Genomic DNA, 25,305 nt, shown 5'->3' on the forward strand with positions numbered 1-25,305 from the left:
AGTAAGGTAGACAGGCAGTCAGGGGGAGGGGGGCTGGTAGAGAGAGAGAGAAGGCAGGGAGAGAAGGGGGGTCTTACATACACAGAGGGATAGAGGGAGGGGGGGAGGCAGCCACATTTCTCCTTTTAAGTAGCACATTCTCTCTCTCTCTGTCTCTCTCTCTCTCTTTCAGAAGACTCGGTCATGCTTGATCCTCCTCTTCCATGCACATAAACAAACATCGGCTTATTGTCGATGTTATTATGTATTCTCAACTGCCTCCTTTTCTTTTTCTATGCAATCTGTCTCTTTCTTTCTCTCTCTCTCTCTCTCTCTCTCTCTCTCTCTCTCTCTCTCTCTCTCTCTCTCTCTCTCTCTCTCTCTCAATAGATCTCTCTTTTTCCCTCTCTCAACCTCTAATTTCTCTGCCTCTCATCTCTCCTTCCTGCTGCCTCTATACAGTTTGTGTGTGTGTGTGTGTGTGTGTGTGTAAGTGTGTGCATGCGCATGCGTGTCTACAGTCTCAGCAAAGCCTGCAGGCTCTGAAAACACAACATTCCCTCCCTACCTGATTCTTCCATACAACCCAGTCTGAATGACCTCCATGTTAAGACTGTACCTTGTAACCCTTACTTCCACCCCCCTCTTGGTGGTGAAGGTGGTGAAAGAGAGAGTATGATAGAGAGTAAGGACACACACACACACAGACACACATCAAAACAGTCTGATACCGACATACACAGAGTCGACAGGCTGAATTGTCCAGAGTTTTTGGAGGATAATATTTGTGCTCAAAGTGCTGCAGTCAGATTTCCTAATCCCCACCCAGTGGTCCATTAGAATATTCCGGCAATACCCACTCAATATAACAGCGCTCCCTTGACATATCAGCACTGTATGACAACAGATTATTGGTGTGGGTGAACCAAGTGCTTAGCGCAAATGCCAGCCATCCCCAAAAAACTCCCAAATCAACAGCTTATAACCCTAACCTTTACAGTGTCATCCAAGTTCAGACAGATGTACTGTACTGAGTGTGACACCAGCTGACTTAGTTCAGCCCTTGTGTTAGTTATGCATTGACATTTCCTCTAGACATTACAATGTCCTGAAAAACACATTGGCATTGAGAAAGGTCTCAAAAGCTGTTTGGTTTTCTTGTTCATTTTCACTTTTGTTTTTTAAGATACAAAAACAATTCAAATGCAAAAACATGGCTATGTTTACAAACAGCGAGTCTAATGGGATTTATCTTGACATTTCGGAGCCGTGTTGCAGTTGATATCCTTTACCAAGAAGGCTGTCGTATCGCAACGCAACTTTAATTCCTCCAATCCTCTTTTCTGAGATACGACGGGAACGTATAGGTCTGCTTTCTGATGGGGTATTTAAAATAAACTGTTTACGGACCTGGAATGGCAATAAATAGCTTAATTGGAATGAGAACATTATTCAGTCTATATTGCTGAGGGGGGAAATTCTAGAAGTTCTATACTTTGATTAAACACTCTGGCACAGTTGTTGTCTCTTGTCTGTGTATGGGTCTGTGTGTGACTCCTGTAGCCTAGATACTTTCTACAGTCTGAGTCCTGGGACTCCACCAGTGGTGTTTTGATAGGAGGACAGAAGCTAACACTGAATTCTCTTGTGAATAATGTGAACCTCAGGATGTTTCCCACGTCTGTTTTCTATGGGAGCCCGACATGGTGTTGGCAGAACACTACCCTCTGTTGTCACGATGGCAACAGGTTTCCACGAATCCATTGTTTCAAAACCCCGCACACATATACTGACCGTGTGACTTCAGTCCTCCAAATCTCCGGGTTATCAGACGAACGGACAGATATACGTGTGTCTTAGACAAAGCCGATATGTGACCCGTCTGCGGCTGAGAGAATGGGGCGTGTCAGGTGGTCAGTGATACCCCACCCAGGCCCTGATAACCTGAGATTGGTTCTTTTTTTCTCTCCCTCTTGTGTATGTGGGTTTCCTTTGTGTTTGTCCTGGCATGCGTATGTCCGGCCCTGTGTGTGTGTGTCCTGTATGTGTCCTGCCTGCCTGTGTGTGTCTGTCTTGTGTCTGCGCGCCCCCCATGCGTGTGCATTTGCAGGTGATGAAGCTGCGGAAGCTGGCCCAGCAGATTGCCAACTGCCGCCAGTGTCTGGAGCGCTCCAGCGCCCTCATCACTCAGGCCGAGCACAGCCTGAAGGAGAACGACCACGCGCGCTTCCTCCAGACCGCTAGGAACGTGGCTGAAAGGTGACACACACACACACACACTCTCCTGCCTCCCTTCCCTTCCTCCTACCCTCCCTAGCTTCCTTGCTTATTTTCTAGCCCTAACCCTAACCTTCCTTCCTTGCATCAACCCCTTTTCCTCCTTGCTGTCCTTGCTCACCCCTGAACCTCTCGACATCCTTTCTTCCCCCAATCCTCTTTCACCCCTCTCTCACCCCTCGCTTCTTATCTCTCTCCTTTCCCTTCTCCCTTCACCTCTACCATCTCTCCTTCTCCCCCTCGCTCCTCCCTCCCCTACCCCTCTCTCTTTCTCTCTGACTTCTCCCCTTCCCTCCTCTCCCCTGTCTTGGTAGGGAGTCAGGAGACAGAATAAGCCAGTTGGAAGAACACTGTGTGAGCAGTTTGTAGTTTGGCTCTTCCCTTGCTGTTTCCAACCCTGTCATTGATGGAGCCTCCATAGTTACCAACAAGAGCCTCATTCAGTGCCTTTCTGGCTGGACTACACTGGCTGGGCTGGCTGGCTGGCAGTGCTGGCTAGTTTACTGGCTGGCTAATCCACTGCTGGCTGGCTTGCTGGCTGGTTGGCTGGCAGGCTGATACTGTGCAGACTAGTTGACTGGCTGGACTGCGGACAGACAGACAGGCAGACAGACAGAAAGAGAGGGATGGGAGGGTGTGTGTATGGGGTGGTGGACACGGCTCCACGGGGGCCGTGGGGCTTGTCTACACCCGCTGTGCCCAGACAAACAGTGTGCCCTGCTGGCCGTACAGCTCTGTCAAGCCTCCCTGCCCTCCCTGCTGCGGCACCGAAATCTTCATCAGTATTCTGCTTCCTGTGTCTCTTTTTCCCTCGCCTCGCCTCTCTGTTTGTGGTGACCTGGACTTACCTTCCCTCACCTCCACCGCAAACCAGCCACCCCCCCCCCCACACACACACACCCACACTACCATCAATCTTTCACCCTGTTATCAACCTACTCAACCTCACCTCACCTCTCCCTCCCTCCCTACTTTACAGGGTTGCCATGGCCACAGCCTCATCCCAGGTGCTGATTCCGGATGTGAACCTGAACGAGGCCTTCGACAACTTTGCCCTTGACTTCTCCCGAGAGAAGAAGATCTTGGAATGCCTGGATTACCTCACAGGTACTGGGAGGGAGGGAGGGGGGGACGGGGGGACGGGGGATCGAGAGGGGTAGGAAGAGAGAGAGAAGGAAAGCAAGGACTGAAAGAATACAGGGTAGTATAGTGTCAGAAAGTGTCAGTATACACATATATCAAATATACTGTAAGTATAAATACAATTAAAAAGTACCAGAGAGAGATGACTGTAACGCTGGGAAACCAATGTTATTATCAGTTTATTCCAGCACTGCCAGCTTGCAGAGTATGGAGTTGTGCTACTGTGCATATAAAATGCATGAGCAAAGTGAGCCCACTGTTCCTATAAAGCGGGTCTCTGTTTGCGTGTGTTTGGCCTGGTGCTGCAGCGCCCAACCCTCCGTCCATCCGTGACGAGCTGTGCACTGCCTCCCACGACACCATCACCGTCCACTGGAGCTCCGAGGACGAGTTCAGCGTCACCTCCTACGAGCTGCAGTACACCATCTACACCGGACAGACCAACTTCATCAGTGAGTGAGGCAGCACACACACACACACACGCTCTGTCTCTCACTCTCTCCACCTCCCTCCCACCACATACATATGCTTTACACATCCTCTAACCCACACCCTCACACACCCACCCACCCACCCACCCCCACACACACACAGACCCTACAGTAGATATCACTCAGTGTTGGGGGGGGGGGGGGGGGGGGGGGGGGGGGGGGGGGGGGGGGGGGGGGGTTGCAAAACCAACACATGCAGTAGCTTCTCTGCTTTTCAGGAGCGTTTTCCGGAAGGCCTTACATAAGGCCGCACTCCCACAGTGGGTACAGCACTCCGTTGTGCAACTGCCCGTTTTTTCTCCTCAAAAGCTTTTTTTTTTTTCTGGTTCAGTCACACCGAGCCACCTCAGCTCATGACCCTTCTTTGTCTGTGTGTGGCTGTGGGTGTAAAAACAACGTATCTGGGTATCGGGGGTAACAGACTCAGGAATAGAAAAGCAGAGTGTGAATGTGGAGATTTGGAGGAGTGATTGACGCGGTGGTGTAGAGATAGCAGGCTAGCAAGGGTAACTGAGGAGAGATGGAGAGGGATAGAGGGATGGAGAGAGGGATGACTGACAGACCTGGCAGGCCCGAGGAACAGCTGCGGCCAGCAGATACTCTCCCAGCGGAGCTGGTTAGCTTCCGACACACACAGACACACACACAGACACAGACACACAGACACACACCCATGCATGCACGCAAACACCGTCACTCACTCTCTCTCTCCCACACACACACACACACACTCATGCACGTACCACACACTGTAGCTATCTCTTACAGCTCCAGCTCTCCCTGCTTCGGCACTCCTTTTAATCTTCACTCTCACTTATTCAGTTCTCTATCCTCTCCTCTCTCACACTCCCCTCCTCTCATCTCCTACCCTGTTCTCTCTTCAGCCGTGCTCTTCTGCTCTTGTCAGCTCTGCCCCCCCCTCCCTCTTCTCCTTTCTCCTCTTCAACTCTTCCAATCCCTGTCTTGGCTCTCCACGCCCCCCTCCGTGCTCTCTCCTCTCCGACCTTCATTCTCCTCTCCCTCTCCCATCTCGCTCCTCTCTTCATCCTTTTCTAATCTCTCTCCTCTGCTCGCTGTGTGCCCCAGCCTGCTCTGACAGCCAGCTGGAGAGTTGTGGTGAAGTGGTCTCCATTTCAGGCGTGATAGAACTCTGTCCAGGGTCCCCACACACACACACACCCACTCAGCCACCCTCCCGCCCCCCCACCCCCGAGGACAGAGCTGAAATCGAGAGAGAGAAATGCATTTATCTCAGACGGCCGAGTTTCTAGCATTGCTCTCGTCCCTCGGCGCTCGCTGAGTGCTTAAACGCTCCCACTCCAATGTCATCAGCTCCATGCCTGTACCCCTCCCCACGCCCTAACCTCCATACCTCCCTGAAGGAGGTGACCTGACGTGGCACACACAACATACACACGCACACACACCGGAAGAATTGAGAAACAGAGCAGAAGCTAAAACAAAATACCATGGTGTGTTTTGAAATACAAGTATTGATTCCCTTCAGGAAGGATCTTTTAATATTGAATGTTTTTATTTAATCTTTGTAATTAAGAGTGTCTGGGACTGACAACTGTTCTCTAACATGCTATTGAAAGGTTCAGTGTACACACACACGATAAAATCTAACGTATATATACATTCACCCATGCACACACACAGATTCATGCACAAACTATACCAAGTCTCCCTGCCCGAGCACTCTGTAAGTAAGACTCTATCTAGTTAACTATCTAGTTACTATCTAGCTAATTAGCCCTGAGAACTCATGACCCAGCCACCCGTGGGCTCGATTCATCATCAGCTCAGGTCGACTACATCTCCCAACATCCTCTCTGATCACAGGCGACATGATGTCCTACCCACGCACACACACACACACAACACACACCTAGCAGCCAGCCCCCATGCTGCTGATGCTGCTCCCAGATTGCAGATAACAGCAATATGAGCTTTCTGTCCTCAGGCAACTAACAGGCAGTGGTTAGATTGTTCTTTCATTTCCTTTCTTCGCTGCCAGCAGATGAGCAGGGGATTTGAGAAAGATGGAGCGATTTAGATCGAGAGAGAACGCCGGAAAAAGGCGGAGGGAGAAAAGGGGGGAGGGTGAGAGAACTAGAAAAGGAAGACCCAGGGGAGAAAAGGACGCAGAGAAGTTGAGATGGACGGATTCAATATACACACATACATGACGTGTACACGGCACAGTATATGGCATGTGTCCCTGCATGCACGTCATGGTGGCTCCTGTACGTATCAGCAAGCAAGGGCAGACATGGCTCTGGCTCGTGTGGGTGGGTGGACCACTCGCTGCAGCCCCCCAATATCAACCATGACGGTTACACAGGCCAGCTGTGTTTCTGTATGGAGTAGGTGTACACTCTACTACACCAGCTCATTCATCAACCCTTTCATCCCGCCATTGTTCTGTCAATATCCCAGTCAATAGCTACACACTGCCAGGAGATACAGTAGTGGTGACACTTCATTAAGACTTAATTGTAATGTTTTCGATGGTGGAGATAGATAGATCCATCGCTGTGTTTTAGGCTCCATTCATTCCTTTTACTGAAACCTAAATTGTGCTTATTTGTGTCAATGATTTGATGATACGGACAGTGAGACTATCAAACGGATATCTGTGGGATATCTCTCTGTGTGTGTGGTCTATTTCTTTCAAAATAAAAGTATTGGTTGAGCTGTATTTAGTCTTGCATACACTTACATACCTACTTTATCTACCATTCCCTCAGTCTGACTAAATTGGGTCCCCTGCTAGGCTTGGTCGTTTAGCTCTAACAATCAGACACACACACACACACTTTATGCTCTTGATGTTTTCTCTGTGGTCTGTGAGGGATTAAGATCTATTGCCTTAGATAGAAGACACAGATTATATCGGGGCCATCAGTACAGCCTATTGTGTTGAATATGAATGCCACGGCTGTATCTCAGTTGTGATGTTTGCTTGATCCGCGTAAAGCCTCTCCTCATTTCATGCGCCCAGGCACACAACAACAAATGCACCCAAAACGACATAGAGAGGCATTCAAAAAGACCAAAAAGGTACACTTCAACTGTACTTCATACTTACCTACTTTTTACATCCTTTAAGAGGAACCTGTGCAGACATGTTCTCTGTTGTTGAGACACACTAACAGGCTCTGACTGCTCCACACACATTCTCACGCACTGCGGCCCCTTTTCCACCGACGCAATTTGAGGGCCAATGTGGAGCCCTTCTCAAACCATCATATGCGTTTTGACAGCAAAAGAACCAGCGTCCGGCCTGGTGAACTGCATCCAGAGACGGGGGTAACACACAATTTCTCTGTTGTTGTCTCCTCCACACACCCAAACACGCGCACACACACCCAAAACACACACACACACCCACACACACACACACACACACACACCGGAACCTGTCTATTGCAGCATCAAAGACTGGTCTGGAGTCTCAGGCAGGGCCGCAAGCAGTCCTGCCTCTCTCCCATGATGCCTTGTGTTTCACTCATCCTTTCATCTGCCCACAGACAAAGGCTTAGACAGACAGACGGACAGACAGACACTCACACACTCACACATACTCACAAACACACTCACATCCACACACAACCTTCAACTCAGACTCTCAGTTATAGACACACTCCTAAATCCTCGCATACACACACACACACACACACACACAGATAAGAACAGTCATAGTTATAGAAACAGTCAGAATACTCACACAATCACATTAGTCTGGGAATGCTTGTCAGGGCCCCGCTCACCAACCCCTCCCTCCCCCCCCCCCCCCCCCCCCCTTCCCTTCCCACCAACCCCTCTATCTCTCCCTTTCTTCTCTCTGAAATGACACATTCGCTCGCTCTCATCTCCTGCTCTGCTTTGAAGTCGCTGGGCGAGTCAGGAGGCAGTGGGCCAGTGTCGGGGGTAAACCTACGCCGACAGCACAAAGCAGTGCGCTGTAGTTTTCCATTCCAATTCCGGCCATCAAAGGACGAGATCAACAGCATTTTTGAAACGTGCAACAGGAACTCATTCTCTAATATGCCTGCGTTCTCCCCCCTCCCGGTGTGAAGGGACAGCTGCTTCATTCAAATAATAGAGGGGCGAGTCTGAAAGAGAGTCTGTGTGGACGAGTGAGGGGTCATGGGGGGGGGGGGGCTTTTACTTTGAAATTTCCTCATTCATTCTTAAAAGGCCCCTGACTTTTAACGGAGCTTATTTTACGTCACGTTAAAGTATTTATGTTTACAAGCAGATGCGAATGTTATTACTTATACATGCTGTTGCCAATCTCACTTAATAATTCATCGAGTGTCCCAACTTAAAGGGACAACTCCGTACTTGAAAAGTGCCCTTTCTTTCATTTCTTTCTTTCTCTCTTAAGTACAATAACCACTGTGAGGAAGAGGAAACCGCCTTGGGCTTCTGTTATCTTCAAAGAATTGTGTTTGACCAAACAAAAATACAACGTAGAATGACAGTGACTTCCTCGCGCCCCTGCTTTAATGTAGGTGGGAATGGAAATGTATCCATATTTAACGAGGGGCAACATAAGCACAGCATTGCTAATGAGATTTGTGACTATTAGGATTCTGTGTCGGCAGCACTGTATGTCTGCAACGCACACGCAGTGTGTCATGGGTTCTGTATGTTTACATACTGATTGGACATGCAGTCGCATGTTCCCTTGTGTGCAGTAGATGACGATTGTGCGTGTCCTGTTGTTTACCAAATGAAGAATATCCTACCACCACTCCTGCTCTGTGAGTCTACTTCCTGTATGCTTTCACCGCATCTCTAAACGTCCTCACACTCCATCGTCTGGGATTGGTTGATTTCATTCTTGCCCCGGGGCCAAAGACGCCATGATAGACCAGGATGCTTGATGGGTGGGATAACCGTGTCTGCAGTGAGCTCATTAAAATGACATGGGAACACAGATGAAAGAACTCCGGTAGACTTGAAGCAGGAGTTCTGATAGACAGCAAGGATGATTTGATGCCTTTTCTTCCTCTTTTATTTTTACGCTGGAGAAATATTTTTTTCATGAAGGTCTAAGTTTCTACTCTTTCTCCTGTAGTGGAGGGGGGGGAGTTCAGGCGTTTTTAAGATGGTAAGATGGTAATTTAAATCCACCGCTATGATTAGCTGATAAGGCAGCTTAAATCTCAGCAGTGTACACACACACATGCGCTCTCACCCTCGTCTGTCTGGTCTCTCCCACCCATTCTCTCTCTCTTATTCATTATATCTCTCTCCCTCTCTCTCTCTCCCTCTCTAGATATATATATAAAAAGCTAAACGAAATGTAGGTATGCCCAAGCACATATTGTTGACCATCCCCTGCTGTCTCTCTCCCCTCCTCCCTCCCTCTCCCCCTTCCAGGTCTGTATAACTCGGTGGACAGCTGGATGATCGTTCCCAACATCAAGCAGAACCACTACACGGTCCACGGCCTGCAGAGTGGCACGCGCTACATCTTCTTCGTCAAGGCCATCAACCAGGCGGGCAGCCGCAACAGCGAGCCGGCCCGCCTCAAGACCAACAGTGAGTGATGCGCTGCTGTGACGGCCCCTTAAACCCTCCTCAGTCCTCCCGCCTCCACGGCCCCCCTTCTCATAAAGTGTGTTCTAGTCTTGGACTGGAAGCATTGGTTAGGTGCCATCCGTGTGGAGCGATGACCATGGGACTCACGTCCGGAATCCTCCCTGTCGCTCACACTCACACAACACACTTGTCGTTTTCTTGTCGGAACTGAACATTGATATTGACCTAAATAGATCTTGGTCACTTTGTTGAACAAGTCCAACAATGGGGTGCTCCACCATGCAGGCTCCCTCACCCTGTCTCTGGGCACACCCCAGCTTTGAGGCCTCAGCTCTGGGCAGGTCCACTAGCATCCACTCGACAGCATCTTGGGCCTGGTGTCTTGGGTCCATGGCCTTGGTTGACTATCACTACAGGCAGTGAATGAATCAATGAGTCCATCCATATCTGGGATAGAGAGACATGCTTTAGAACCATACCATGTACTAGTGCCAAGCCAGGCTTGATCATGACACCATTAGATGGCTTACCCTCCTCTCTCTTTCTCATCTCTCTTTCTTGCTTTCTCTGTTTCTCTCTTTTATACCCCCTCTCTTTTTCTCTCTCCCACTCCATCTTCCCCAACGGCACAATAGCAAACTCAGGGCTGAGCGTCTAACTTCCTCGCCATCTCTTTTTCTGTCTTTCTCAGTTTCTCTCACCCTTTTCTCTGTCTCAGTTTATTTCTGCCCCCTTGATCTCTTCTCTCTCTCTCTCTCTCTCTCTCTCTCTCTCTCTCTCTCTCTCTCTCTCTCTCTCTCTCTCTCTCTCTCTCTCTCTCTTTCTCTCTCTAGACTCTCTCTCGCTCTCTCTTTCTCTCTCTAGACTCTCTCTCTTTCTCTCTCTAGACTCTCTGTCTCTCTCTCTGTCTCTCTCTCTCTCTCTCTCTGTCTCTCTGTCTCTCTCTCTCTCTGTCTCTCTCTGTCTCTCTCTCTCTCTCTCTCTGTCTCTCTCTCTCTCTGTCTCTCTCTCTCTGGCTCCATCACCCTCCTGGGTGTGATAGCAAACACAGGGTTGCCATTTACCTTGCAGGTGCGTCACCCAGAGCTCCTGCATTCTCACGCCTGGAGTGTGACGGCGGACTAAAGGGGTCTAGCTTTGCGTGGCTGGGATGGGCTGTGGTGGCTGGCTGGCTGGCCGCATTAAGAGGGATTATTGCATCAGAGGCTTTGCAAAGTCACCCGAGGGGAGGTTTGGAGGTGAAACACAGGGTATCTGCAGCTAGCAGCTAACAAGCCCAGCCCCCATCCTTCCTCCCTTCTTCCATAATTTCTCTCCCTCCGTTTCTCTCTATCTGTTTGTATCTCTTTTTCCCCTCTCTCTCTCCCTCTCTCTTTCTCCCTCTCTCTCCCTCTCTCTTTCTCTCTCTCTCCTTCTCTCTCTCTCCCTCTCTCTTTCTCTCTCTCCCTCTCTCTCCCTCTCTCTTTCTCTCTCTCTCCCTCTCTCTCTCCCTCTCTCTCTCCTTCTCTCTCTCTCCCTCTCTCTTTCCCTCTCTCTTTCCCTCCGGTGGTAGCACCGTGGGCTGGCAGTGGTTTATCGCAGCACCCAGCGACTGAGCGTCACTCGCTGTCACTCTACCATGTCACTGTGCTGGGTGCCCTGGGCTTCTCCCTCTCTCTCCTTCTCTTTCTCCACTCTGTCTCTCCTTCTCTCTCTCCTCTCTCTCTCCCTCTCTCTCCTTCTCTCTCTCTCCACTCTCTCTCTCCTTCTCTTTCTCCACTCTGTCTCTCCTTCTCTCTCTCCTCTCTCTCTCCACTCTCTCTCCTTCTCTCTCTACTCTCTCTCCACTCTCTCTCTCCTTCTCTCTTTCCATCTCTCCCTCCTATCTCTCTCTCCTTCTCTCTCTCCTTCTCTCTCTCCTTGTCTCTCTCCATTTCTCTCTCCGTCGCATCTCTCGCCTTCTGTCTACCTCTCCCCATTCTGTCTGTCTCTCTTGCCCCCCCCCCCCCACCTAGCTCCCCACACCCAGCCACCACTCCCACTCCTTGTCACTCATCCAGCCCCCTGTCCTCCCCCTGCTTCCCCCTGGAGCGCCACGGCAACATTTAGTCACAATGGTGCCGTGACACTGCGTGTCCACCCACTCTCAGGTTGGCCGCAGATTAGCTGCCTGGATTGGCATGTGGTATTTACCCTCTCCACGGGAACCAGCATACGGCTCAACGCAATAACAAAACAGTCGGCGCTAAGGAGATGTTGTTCTCCTGACAGCCATGTTTGTTTCCGTCTCCGTAGCATTGGCACACGCGCACACAATTTTACTCATGCATATGCACACAGGCACACACAGGCACATATACACAGGCACACACATCCACATACTTAACACACTCAAGCACACGCCCACGTGTGTATGTGGACGCAGACACACACAAATAAACCACATCAGTCAGCTCTTCACAGAAAGGTAGTTTTGTGGCAGAAAAATGGGTCACAACTCAACTAGATTTACCTTTTGATGTGACAGACCGTTGCAGGGCTTTCCCCAAGTGAGAGCGTTGGCACCCACAGACACCCAAGGAGAGGCATCTTAAGTCGAGGGACGCGTTTTTATTTTACCTCGAGTCAGCCGGCTTCCATATTTGGGTTTTGATTGTTGTATCCTTAGCAAGGTCCCAAGCGAGAGGCTTGAAGGCCCTTTATTCTTTAAGCTCCACGCCTGTCACATTCCTGCGCCACTCGCCAAACATTTTCACAGAACGAGACGTGGCGCGTACACTAGACCCGTCCCTCTAACCCATCGAGAAGCTAAGTAGAGACGCCTTTTCTTTCTATTCACCTTCTTCTATATCTCGAGGAAAAAAGTGTAGCTCAGCAGCAAAGGGTTTTGCACGGGCCGAGCAGTTGAGATTGTCTAACACAGAAGCCAGTGATGTCGACAGTATACAGTGCATCACATGCATAGAGTTCTGATAGAACATACTGTTACCAAACACCCTGTGCTCCATCTTACATGTGATCCACATTACAATAGGTTTCCTCTTTCAAATGCTGTTGTTTGAGATGATGGAAAGGAGATGTTTGCCTGCAAGTCTTAAGGGGCTCACTGTTTTCCTCTCCTATCTCTCTCTGTTCTTACCCTCTCACCTCTTTCATTGAGGCCCTCGGTCTCCCTTCTATCATTCAATCCTTTTCTCTCTGTGTCGTTCTCTGACCTCTCTCTCTGTGTCTCTCTCTTTGTCTTTCTGACCTCTCTCTCTGTGTCTCTCTGTGTCTCTCTGACCTCTCTCTGTGTCTCTCTGACCTCTCTCTGTGTCGTTCTCTGACCTCTCTCTCTCTGTTTCGGTCTCTGACCTCTCTCTGTGTCGTTCTCTGACCTTTCTCTGTGTCTCTCTGACCTCTCTCTCTGTCATCGCCCTCCTCTGGCTCACCCACAACTGTGGCACTTCATCTTCTCACTTCCTCTTACGCCCTCTTTCTCTTTTTTCTCCCTCCTCCCCCCATTCTGTCCTGCCATCTGTGTCTCCGTCCCCAGGCCAGTGCTGTCATCTATGCCATCTCTCTCTCTCTCTCTCTCTCTCTCTCTCTCTCTCTCTCTCTCTCTCGTGCGCGCGCTCTTACTCTCTCTCGCTCTTTCTTCTCTCTCTCTCTCTCTCTCTCTCTCTCTCTCTCTCTCTCTCTCTCTCTCTCTCTCTCTCTCTCTCGTGCACGCGCTCTTACTCTCTCTCTCGCTCTTTCTCTCTCTCTCTTACTCTCTCTCTCGCTCTTTCTCTCTCTCTCTTACTCTCTCTCTCGCTCTTTCTCTCTCTCTCACTCCTAGGCAATGGGGGGGAGAGTGTCATCTACGCTGTCTTGACAAGTTTACTCCAGCGTGTAATCCCAAACACACCCACTCAGGAATGTGTGTGCATGTGTAGCACACCCGCCCTTCAAACACGTTGCATAATTCCCAGTGGCACTGATACAGGAATTCAAACAGAACCACATCTGAGGACTGTTAAGCCACACAACCAACCCAGCTAACACACTGTATATATATATTTTTTTAAAGCCACCCAGGATATGACATCACAGACTGTGGTTAGGGGTGATGGAAATGTAGCAGGAGTGGGGTGTGATTGTCCACCTGAGGAAAACACAATTGAATTAATGATGGCACTAGATGAAGACCTGATGAAGACAAGGAACATAGTGTGTGTGTGGAGAGTGTGTGTTTGTGTAAAGTATGTGTGAGTGCATAATGTGTTTGTGTGTGTGTTTGCGAGGGAATGGAACAAGAGAGAGTTTGTGCACTTGTGCGTTCATAGCATGTGACCTCTACACCTCCTGCCACCATCTCTCTCTTATTCACATCCTCACCAAGTGCCACCAGTTCCTTAGCACACGTGTCACCACGTATCTAAGAGCAGAGAGGGGGAACAGAAAAGGAACAGAGAGGAGATAGGGAGTGCTGAAAGGGACATCAAATGGCTCTTTGCCTCTCAGCTTCAACCTGCATGTTAAATGCAGTCTGTGTTTGTCATGGTGATGGAATAGCGTGTTCAGGATGTGAGGGGCTAAATGCAAGGAAAGCGACAATGATGCAAGCTGGTGATTTAGCATGTCACTAGGCACATACCGTAGCATGAAGACATTGATGGTGGGGGGGGGGGGGGGGGGGGGGGGGGGGGGAGTGTGCCTCTGTATATATTATTAAAGAATCTAAAAATACTTTTTTGGCAGCAGTCTTATATGGATGCATTTGGTTGGAGTGCATCCGCTGGAGACGGGTGCACATCAAATATCTATGGACTGACATTATCTGGGAGTGCCACCCATCAGTTCACTGCATCACAGAAGTGGAAGGTCATTTCTTTATTAAATTACGTAACATTTGGTCATTTCATGTGATGATGTCAAGTGGGACCGTACTGATTCTTCTTATGGAATGTCTGTTGCAAACAGCTGGTCCATTGAGACTGACATTTGTGCACAGGAAGCATGAAATCTAACTAAAGTCTGTACTGAGTAGGTTTGTGTTGGTTTAATAGAGTTAGAGAGGAGACTTAATTCATTACAGCCATCCGTCCATGTCTGAACCATCAATCAACATCAGATACCAATATAGTACAACACACACACACACAATCAATGTAAAAGCCCATTGATGCACTAAATACAGTTCAACACATCACTGTGGTGACCTTTTGATCATGCTTAGGTTATAGCTTGTTCTCAGAGATGTTTCGAGCCATTTCAAGACTTTTTATCCTAGCATCTATGTGCGTCAGACATTTGATGATTGGCAAAGTCCTCGCTTCCCCCTCCTTTTCTGTCGTTGAGGCGCTGTCATGACCTCACCAGCAGCTCATCGGGTGTCCCTGGGTGTTATCTGACGGCATGTTGTGTTTTTACATCTCAACCTGCTCCGAGGCGTCAGTTAGTCTATAGAATGCCTGTCCCTCCACCACCATCTGACAGCTTGTTCCTGAGGAGAGTTTTCCTAAGGACCTTACTGGGGTCTGTTTGAGGTCTCATGTTTGTGTTGCATCAATAAAAGATGTGCTGGGAGCTCTCCTCCCTTCCCAAGCATCGAACTAACACACGGTAGCAATCGAACAGAGCTGACACTCTGGGCTGTTTATTTCTTTTTTTTGTTCTTTTTTTTTGCTTTCTTCCCTTCCTAGCCGAGACCAAGTCAGACAGTGTGTGAATTGGGATTGTCGGCCATATTGTTTGTATTTGAGAGGCGTGTGATAAACAAAGCCGTGCGTAGACCGTGAGGCCGCCTCCACTGAAGATTAAACTAGAGCTGAGAAATATCAAGTGACAACAACTCCCAGAGGGCTTCGCTGTTTACTTCCTGTTAAAGGACCTGGGATAATATTTACCCAGGCTGCTCTGCCCGTGACGTGCCTCAAGTTGTCGCTGGGCTCCCTGAGGAGCCTACAGAGGGTTATGGCAGCAGTCAGGGCTGCCTAGCACAATCTGCTCTCTGCAAAGTCTCCTAGTCAGAGAGGTAACACTGTCTTCTCCTCTCTCACCCTCTGTGTGTACAGTTTGTACTTGTGTTCCTGTGGTGTATGTGTGTCATGCGTGTTCTGTACATGTTGCTTTATATTTTGGCCGTGTGTACGCCAGGATATGTAGAATACGTGGAAACAAGTGTGTGTGTGTTCATGTCTAGGTACTGGACTGGCCTTGTTCTCTGAGGTCATCCGTTACAGTGATTAAAAATGATTTTGTGTGTTTGTTAACCTTTTGGGACCTTTCTGAGTAGTGGGTATACCAAGATACATTTTCATCCCCATTTTATTCATTTAGCAGATTCTTTAATCCAAGGCCACACACAAATACTGTATATTAAAGGAAGAGCAGAAGATCAAGGATCAGACGTGCGTAGCGCTACAGTATTTCAGAGTCAAGGAACAGTCTGTATTTACTTGCCTCATCACAAAGTAACCACATTTCAGGTAACAGGCACGGTGAACAAAAATAGATCAGGAAACACGTACGGTATATGTTCATGTACAACTTTTGTCCTTGCTTGCCAGGATGTATCATACATCACACAGAACGTCACGTATGTGTCTGTCCCTGTATGTGCTCTCAGGCATCATAGATGGACGGTAAACGTGGAATGACACGCGTGTTCGAGGGTAGCACAGTAAATGCTCCCAGGGTTGTGCCCTGAGCAGAGTCCAGTGGAGGGTGAAGCAGAAAAGGTCATCTTTAAATGATGTATGTACTGGAGCCCTCCACCATGACCCCTGCCCCCGCCAACCCTACTGATGCCAGGCCCCCGACCCCCCTGGCCCCTACCTGGGCAGGCTTGTATGTGTTGCACGCACACAGATAAAGACATCAGAGATGGTGCTCTGCCTAGCCATGCGTCTCATTCCTGTGAGGTAAAGGAAGCATGTTGTCTCGAGGGCTGGACGTGACCTTCGGAGTGTAAAGGCAATTCACGCTTCAAGTCCGTTCATCTGCCATCCTTGGAATTGCGAATGAATGGTTCAGCCAAAGTTCACCTAACTATATATATAGATATTTACATATACATACATGTAAATACATATATATACATATAGAAATAAACTGTATACTGTAATATACAGTATATTATACTGTATAACTCCGGCTGCTAAGCACACAGAATGACAGAGATTGACACTGTGAAATTATGTTTCCTCTCGAAGACCCAGACTGGAGATGAGTATTCTTGTTCTCCATGTTGGTACATGTGGAGCAGGTCTCTCTCGCATTGTCTCAGTGAGTTGGAAGTCTTTTATTACTATCATTTTATTCAGGGTGAAAACTGTTAAACCCACATTTAAGACCCACTGATGTGGGATGCTCTGTTATCTTTGTGGGGGCCTTCATTTGGAATGTGTGTGTGTGTGTGAGTGTGCCACCTGGGAGGCTGAGCGATGCTCCTAACGAGGTGACACTTTGAATGACACATCGCCTGCTTTGATACTTCTGGAAATTAAAATAGAGAATGTGTGTGCGGTTGTGTGTGTGTGTGCGTGTGTTTATGTATGCACGTGTCTGTGTGTGTGTGTTCACAGTGTGGTGCCACACGTCTCTCATGCCTGTTTCACTGCTGATGACAATGAGGGCAGTGCTCGTGTGCGTGTGTATGCACACATTAGTGACTGTTTGCATGTGTGTTTGTCCTCTGCCTTTGGTCACATGGCCCCTCCCCTCCTTCACACCCTCCTCTCAGGAGTCACCCACTGGAAGCACATGACAGAACCATGGTGTTTGAAAATGGCTGCGCTCGCGGCGATAAGCAGTTCAAAGAAGGAAGCGTATTAATGTAATTGGCTTCAAGCAGCAGCAGCAGCAGCAGCCCTCTCATATCCACGCGCAGACACACACACAATCTCAGCCCACAGTGGTCAGATTATTGGGCGGGAAGGGTTTGGGGGGGGGGGGGGGGGGGCAGCTCCTTTGTCGCTCATTAAGCCTTGAGGCAGGGGAGTTAAATGTCATGTCCTACAGGTCCTAGAGGGGTGACCTCCGTGTACCTGTCACAGACACACACACACACATACACAGGGTTGCTCTGTTCTGTTCTATCCTCTCCAGTCATCCCTGTTTCCCCTCTCTCTTTTACTCCTGGTCACATCTCCATGCTCGCTCGCCCACGTATGAGAGCCTCAGCAGGGTTGGGAAGGAGCTGAGTAACAACAGGCGTTGGAAAAGTCCTCATTTCTGTTGTTGATATATGTTGCTCGCAATGTTCATCATGGCTTTTTTCTCTTCCTTCCCCCACCCCTCCCGCTCTTACCCTTTCCTCCCCCACTCCATTCTCCCATCGCTTCTCTTTCCTACTCGGATCTTTCTCTCGCTCTCCTCCACCCAGGTCAGCCATTTAAACTGGACCCCAAGACGGCCCACAAGAAGCTGCGTCTGTCCAACGACTGCCTGACCATGGAGAAGGACGAGAGCTCGCTGAAGAAGAGCCACACTCCCGAGCGCTTCAGCGGCACGGGCTCTTACGGCGCCGCGGGGAACGTCTTCATGGACAGCGGCTGCCACTACTGGGAGGTGCTGCTGGGGGCCTCCACCTGGTAGGACACCATGAGGGCCAAACCTTACCTCCACACCTCACCTACACTCCTCACCTACACACCTCACCTCCTCACCTCACTTCCACACCTCACCTCCACACCTCACCTACACACCTCACCTCCTCACCTCAACTCCACACCTCACCTCCACACCTCACCTCCACACCTCACCTACACACCTCACCTCCACACCTCACCTACACCCCTCACCTACACACCTCACCTCCACACCTCACCTCCTCACCTCACCTCACCTCCACACCTCACCTCCACACCTCACCTCCACACCTCACCTACACCCCTCACCTACACACCTCACCTCCACACCTCACCTCCACACCTCACCTCCTCACCTCACCTCCACACCTCACCTACACCCCTCACCTACACACCTCACCTCCACACCTCACCTCCACACCTCACCTCCTCACCTCACCTCCACACCTCACCTCCACACCTCACCTCCACACCTCACCTCCACACCTCACCTCCACACCTCACCTAGGCCGGCCATCTTTTCTGTAAATCCCACCAGGCATTATTTTGTGAGGTATCGTTTCTCAACCCCCTCCCCCTCTACAGGTACGCAGTGGGCGTGGCCTACAAGTCCGCGCCCAAGAACGAGTGGAGTGGCAAGAACTCGTCCTCCTGGGTGCTGTCTCGCTGCAACAACAACTTCATGGTGCGTCACAACGGGAAGGAGATGCAGGTGGAGGCCAGCCCCCAGCTGCGGCGCCTGGGCGTGCTGCTGGACTACGACAACAACTCGCTGTCCTTCTACGACGCCATGAACTCTCAGCACCTGCACACCTTCGACGTGGCCTTCGTGCTGCCTGTGGCGCCCACCTTCATGATCTGGAACAAGTCAGTCATGATCCTGTCAGGCCTGCCCGTGCCTGACTTTGTGGACTGTAGTGAGCAGCAGCAGGACCTCTGTCGCCAGCAGGAGTCTCCCTACGGCTCCGGGATGAAGTCCTGCCACTAAGGCATCCTGGGACTTGGAGTCTCATGTCTCTGGGTTTCACATTTGAGTGTCTTGAGAACCAGGGTTGAGCTCCAGACATCGAGACCTACAATACGCTATGGTGGGAGAGGGTGGGGTATAGGATCCTCTTTGCAAAGTGTGCCGTTTCTCTCTCTCCATTTGAAAGCCTTGGGTTGGTGTACGTAGAGATTCCATCTTGTTTCTGGAATCCAAACGAAAGTTTTAAATTCCTGTTTAACGGGGAAGAGAGTGCACTCTTGGGGAAGAAAAATATTATGTAAAAGATTCAGAGTTCTGCAGAAGATTGGCCATTGGTTGGCCAGGACTTTGGTCAGTGGACAGTGCCAGATGCCAGAAAACCAGATTGGTTTTCTCAACCAGAGGGGTCTTCTTCTTCATTTATTTTACCATCATCCTCTTGGTTAGGTTTTTCATTGGTAGGTGATGGTTGCCGACACCGACTTGTGTTTAAGGCTGGTTTTGTTTCTGATATTCCAGATCACCAGAGGTTTATTTGCGTTATGTGACTACTAGCGTTGTATCATAAGAAATGTATTGATTACGATTTAATAGAAGAAAATGTTGATTATTTATGAATACTAAGTTGGTTTGCTTTTTTTGTCAATCTCATTGTATTCTCATAATGCACTTTTAAGATTGACCATTTTCTCAGTGTGTATAAAATAGAACTGAATTGGGCCGGGTTGTATTTTTTAGATAGCATAGTAAATTTATCTTGTATAGTGAAAGGAATATGATAACGATGTTTATGCGGTTTCTATCACATGAATCAGGATAAACCTGACAAGATGATGACAGTGTTGAATAATATTGAGGGAGGAGAGGGTGAACAGGTGCTGTGCTGTGCTTCTGGGTGTCATGGCATGCTAAGGTGTTCACTCTGGGATTTGTTCACACACAAAAACATGTATCCACACTCCATGTTTTTATGGTTTGGTTTGGTCGTGATGGTGCATGTAACATTGTAGGATTCCACTCACAGATCCCCCTGTGGTCATGTATTTTTTTCTACATACAGGAAATCCAGTTTGCCACAACATCCGATTTCACCTGTAGTATCTCTCAAAGTCCAACCCAGTCCCCCTTGTCCAATCACAAGTGAAATTACTTCTACTTCCAAGTAGACCTCATCCCCAGTTGAATGCGATATTAAAACATATGGTCCAACCAGCGATTCATTTCGAAAACTGAAGTGTGGTCACAATTAATTAAAATTCCACAGTCATGGAAACCACATAATGCTTGTTAACTTGATGATTCCTGCAAAGCATGCCAGGGTTTCACTTGACAAACTAAATTACACTTTCCACTAAATCAAAAGTAAAAAAAAAAAAACCTCTTCACTCAATCTAATTAATTAATTTCAGCATTCATTTGAAGTTTACAATGTATATAAGGTTTTGTCTATAAATATAAGTAGCTGTTTAACCAGAAGTAGACATCTTCATGTTGTGTGCAAAACAACTCTACTCTTGGTTAAAGTGTGTGCAGACTGCAAGCAAGGCCAAGCATTATATATTTTCCATAAATGTGAGCAATGGTATGTTTGGAGAACAGGCATCACAAAGAGACAACCATAAGCTCTACAGTGCGCTCGAAAAATAAATAAAAATGCAACCTGGAACATAGTTATTTATTTGGAAACCTGCTACCAAGGTTTTTGTGTATTATGAAATCCTTAAAGTTAGTTTTCAGGGCTAATGATGATCGGATCGACAATCAGTAATGTATTTACACGTGTAGGCAAATATAAAACAAATATTTCTGTGTTGACAGTGAAGGCATGGCAATAAGCATGTACTACTTGGTATACTGTCAAAATTGAGTTCTCATTACACCTGTACAGATTTAGGAACTGGCTCACGTACTACTGATCCCACTACTCTCCACTCTGTCCACATATCAGTGAGTTTTATTTTCTCATAACTGAGTGTTCCCACCTCATCCTGATTTAAATGTTTTTGTTCTGTTTTGAATTCTTTTTTTTTGAAAGCACAAAAAACGACACTCTGTCAGGTTTGATTGGTCCACAGAGAAACCAGAGGAGGAAGTCCACATCAGAGGATCAGAGGTTGGCCCTTTCTCCACTTCCTGAAAGTAGAAAGAGTAGAGTTTCTACTTGAAGAGTCTTGTGTTTCATGTGTGAGCATGTCCGTTCCATGAGAACTGTAAAATATGGCTTCTCGCCCCAAAAAGGTTTCTTTACAAAACTGCATTGACATGCAAAGTGATGTACAGTCACTACTGCAGGTTACAAGTGGTGTCTGGTTCTTTGCTTCTTCTTATTTATTTTAACATTTCAGTAGATTTATGAATGTCATGTTCTCCAAAAGCCCACTGCGATGACCAGTCATGGGTCAGATCCTTGTGTACATTGTCTTAACTGGGACTGACTAACCAACTGAGGTTCAGTTCATCAGTAGGGGTACTCCTGGCTGGGTTGCTGCATGTCAATGTGACTCCTGAGAAGTTTATCCTTCATCCCTGGGGATGGGTTCAAATATTGCTATACATATTCATCAGAACACATCCACCAGAGTCGCCAGAATTTAGACTTCTCGTGCATATCAGATAGTTTGCTGTGCATTTATTCTTTATCAATTGATGAATAAATATATATATATATATTGATTTACAGTTTACCCTCAGTAGTTCTGTATGCTGTAGAAACTCATTTAGTTTCTGTGTTCCTCAAGCTTATTTTTAGAAAATGTCAACAAATTGAACTGAGCTCGCTCCCCTCCTTTCAGTATTTCAATCGACACAAAAAGAGGATCGAAAGAGTTGTGTTCATCAACATGACACTTCAGTTTCAATAGGTATACTAGCCTTTAGTGAAAAAGGATTGTAAATCATAGTATGAAATACAGTATATATTATATAATGTATAATATACAAAAATTATATGAACTATTGTTATTTATGTGAACTCAAGTCCAATTAAAAGTCTGATCCCAAACATGTTTTGTGTCTTCTCATTCCAGTAATTTATTTGGAGAGGTAACTTTGATCTCTTATTTAACACAATCATTTAGAAGGTCCCTTTAAAGATCTATACTGTAGATGTTCAACCATCATCTGGCTAAATGTTTTAACAGGTGCAGCAGGTCATTTGAGCATCATAGGGAACAATCTTTTATAGTTTGTTCTGTATTCACTTGAAATACCAACATCCTCAATATCACCCAATTTTGTCAACCACAAAGCCCTACAGATCTCTATTGACCAAATCAGAGTTAGTATTTAATTCCTGTCCTCCCAAATAGCGAGGACAACACTGGGGGCTGAAAGAGCCTGGACGTTCATTACAATCAACAAAAGTGCAAATTAAATTTCCTGAACCCCGTGGGTGAGATAGCATCAGGGATCGCACAGTAAAGGGAAAGTAAAGACAGTGGTAGTCCTAAACATGTAGGACTACGAAGACAGGTCAACTCTGTTGTAATCATACCCTGTGGGTACCAGTATGAGAGTCAGAGTCCGGCCCTGGAAACGCTGGCACGCGGCCCAGGTGACGGCTGTGCCTGCGACTGGCAGAGCGTCCTCGGACTGGCAGGTCATCCAGGGCCCAGGGTCAGGTTGGTAGGGTGATGCCCGCATGTTAATCATCTGCTGTTCTTGGCACTGGGCTGAGCCCTAGCTAGTGTACCCCTGTTGTTCTGTGGCACAGTACAAAAGTACCCTGAAGGCATGGCTTCTTGCCCCCACACCAGAAAGATGGTGTAGGGGAAGAGGCTTCTTATGGGTTTTGTAGGAAAAGTTACAAAAATCGGGAAGATGTTTTTAAACTTTTTTTTGCAACAACAGTTGAGAACAGATGTCAACACAAAATCGACACTGCTCTCTCTCTCTCTCTCTCTCTCTGTCTCTCTCACTCTATGAACCCAATCATTTTGAAATTGCCAATTGATTCCAATGCTATTTCCAAGCATTCCATAAAAAAATCATTTAGTTAAATCAAGTAAATGCAGACTTGTTGGCTTGTTAAATCGTTTGTCACTGCAGCCCCCGATGCAGTGTAAAACAACAAACTAATTGGATTGAGTAAAAACATATTGTTTTACACATTGTACATATTGGGGAAAGAGGGACCTATTGAATGTTGCAGGATGACTGATCTGTATTGTGAATTAATCAATCTTACAACAGTACCCTCAAACCATATCAACGCTCTTGTTCTTAGAAAAAAAACAAGTATCCCCTTTCCTAACAGATTCACTGGCCCGGTTTACAAAAGCTGTATTTGCATGTTTCTGCCGGTTCAAAATGTGCATGCCCAAAGGTTATAAATTTTTTTGGTCACAACCATAAGACTCAAAAGTTTACAGATCAGTGAAGCAGTGAGGAAGGTTTTTGTAGACTTCCTCGGTAGACCTGCATTAGACCTGTTCAATAATGGGCAGCAGCCAGTGGAGGCCTGAGAACATCCATAACAGACCTGAAGAGTAAGACTAGGAGGAGGCTGGTGTCTGGCTCAGAGACAGGGCCCCAGGACATCAGCACCCAAACAGGCAGTAGATCTCAGGGAACCCGGAGGACGGTTGTCTACATGAATCCCAGGGGTAGGGATCTATCACTGTGGACCACCACAGCTGTCCTTACACAGAGACACACACAAGCACACACACACACAAGCACACACACACAAGCACACACACACAAGCACACACACACACAAGCACAAACCGGGTCTTCATGGGCCCTTCTGACAGAGAAGTATGACTCTGAGGTTTTAGATCGACCTCAGCGGAATCTCTATTCCCTCTCTCTCTTTCTTTTGTTCTCTCTCTCTCTCTCTGGCTTTCTCCTATCTCTTTAGTTGGCAGGGAAATGGGACAGCAACATGAATCAGAATAGTACAGTAGGTCTTCCAGTGACTGATGTAGTTCTAGGTTTAATATGTGCTTTCTGTCTGATGATGTTAGATGGGGGCTAGGGGGGGGTCTCACAGTGGGGAGATTGTCGACACTGTGATTTATGCCGTACTCCAATAGAACGTTTCAACTCTTGTAAATGAAAGTAGTAGATTGTTATTTTTGTAACATCAAATACACATACCATGCACAGGCCTGTTAATAAACACACAAGAGCATTTGCAACACAAACACATTCATAACTCATAAAAAATAAAAAAACTATTTTTATATTCTGCAATTTTTGAGGATTAATTGTTGCTCTGTTCATTCCGTCTTTACATAACACTCCCCTGGCTTTTTTGATCTCTGTGTGGGCGCTGTGATCTCATCAATAGTTGCCCAAAACAAACCGATGAAAGAACAACGCGAGTGGCCTTCATTCAACTCACCCTATTGTCTGACTAAACCTTTGATGTCTAATCAGATCATCCTGCCCTATAGATAGAGTCAGATTATCACCTGTGCTATCCTGGTCAGCAATGTTTGTTTCATCGGATCCTGCCTGGCTTATGAATAGCCTTCCCTGTCCTTCAGCAACATGAGACAAGCTTGCATGTACTGTAGATAACTACTCAGACTGAGGCAAATGGAGATACCTGGGAGTCTCAATGTTTACTTTAGTTTTTTCTGATCATATTTGAAGTCAGTGTCATGGATTCAGCCGGTACCTCCTCTTGACCTCTGCTACTCCGTTTCTCTGTTGCCTGTCACTTGTTCTTGCTTGTTTCCGGATGTGTTCCAGTCCAGGTTTCACCCCTCTGTGACCTTGCTGCTCCATTCCTCTATCTGGCTTCACACCTGTCCTGCATCGCTCATTAGTCTTGTGCTTGTGTTCTGTCTTGGACTCTCTGCCAGTTCGTTTCTGCAGTTTGCTAGTTGATTCCAGCCTTGCGTATCCTTGCCCAGTCTGCCTGTTATCGACCCTGCTCCATTTTTGATCCACCGATTAACTGCCCCTTGGACCCCTGCCTGATTTGCTGTTCTCAGTGAAGCTCCCAGCTGCATCACCGTCTCTGTGCTCTGCTTTTGAGTCTCGTTCTGAGTCTTGACAGTCAGAGAAGTTAGAAGCTGTAGAAGTAAATCATTGATCACAACCAGCAGGGGTGGTGGGGTGTATGAGGTGGAGAGGAGAAGCAACACCTCGGCACAGCGGTACATGGCGATGGTACTTCCTGTGAGACGTTGGTATTTCCTGTGACAACAAGGCAGGTACCGCAGGATGTCGGCTTGAAGATCCATCCTTCCTCTGCAGGGTATCGATGTGCTGCGCCGTATTATGTCAATACGTTCCTCTACGTTTGAAGTCCTAAATATACACACAGCTTTTTATTTTCATCCTAATGAAGTCTGGTTTGAAAAGCTGTCTTGTGCAATGAACAAGAGTTTTTCTACTCCCT

At 47.6% G+C, this 25,305-nt stretch overlaps 1 protein-coding gene across 4 annotated transcripts in view; it reads left to right on the plus strand.

The window, feature by feature from the left end:
- Positions 1-21,951, plus strand: part of mid2 (midline 2) — an 87,631-nt gene extending 65,680 nt beyond the window's left edge. For all 4 annotated transcript variants that reach the window (XM_047038978.1, XM_047039049.1, XM_047038894.1 and 1 more), the window contains 6 exons: positions 2,090-2,238; positions 3,236-3,363; positions 3,708-3,851; positions 9,288-9,449; positions 17,779-17,986; positions 18,569-21,951. In XM_047038978.1, the coding sequence (XP_046894934.1) occupies positions 2,090-2,238; positions 3,236-3,363; positions 3,708-3,851; positions 9,288-9,449; positions 17,779-17,986; positions 18,569-18,971 (1,194 nt within the window). In that variant the 3' untranslated portion in view covers positions 18,972-21,951. The remainder of the gene's footprint in view (positions 1-2,089; positions 2,239-3,235; positions 3,364-3,707; positions 3,852-9,287; positions 9,450-17,778; positions 17,987-18,568) is intronic.
- The last annotated feature ends 3,354 nt before the right edge of the window (positions 21,952-25,305 follow it).

Source organism: Hypomesus transpacificus, chromosome 1, assembly GCF_021917145.1.
Source record: "Hypomesus transpacificus isolate Combined female chromosome 1, fHypTra1, whole genome shotgun sequence".
NCBI classification, from domain to species: Eukaryota; Metazoa; Chordata; class Actinopteri; order Osmeriformes; family Osmeridae; genus Hypomesus; species Hypomesus transpacificus.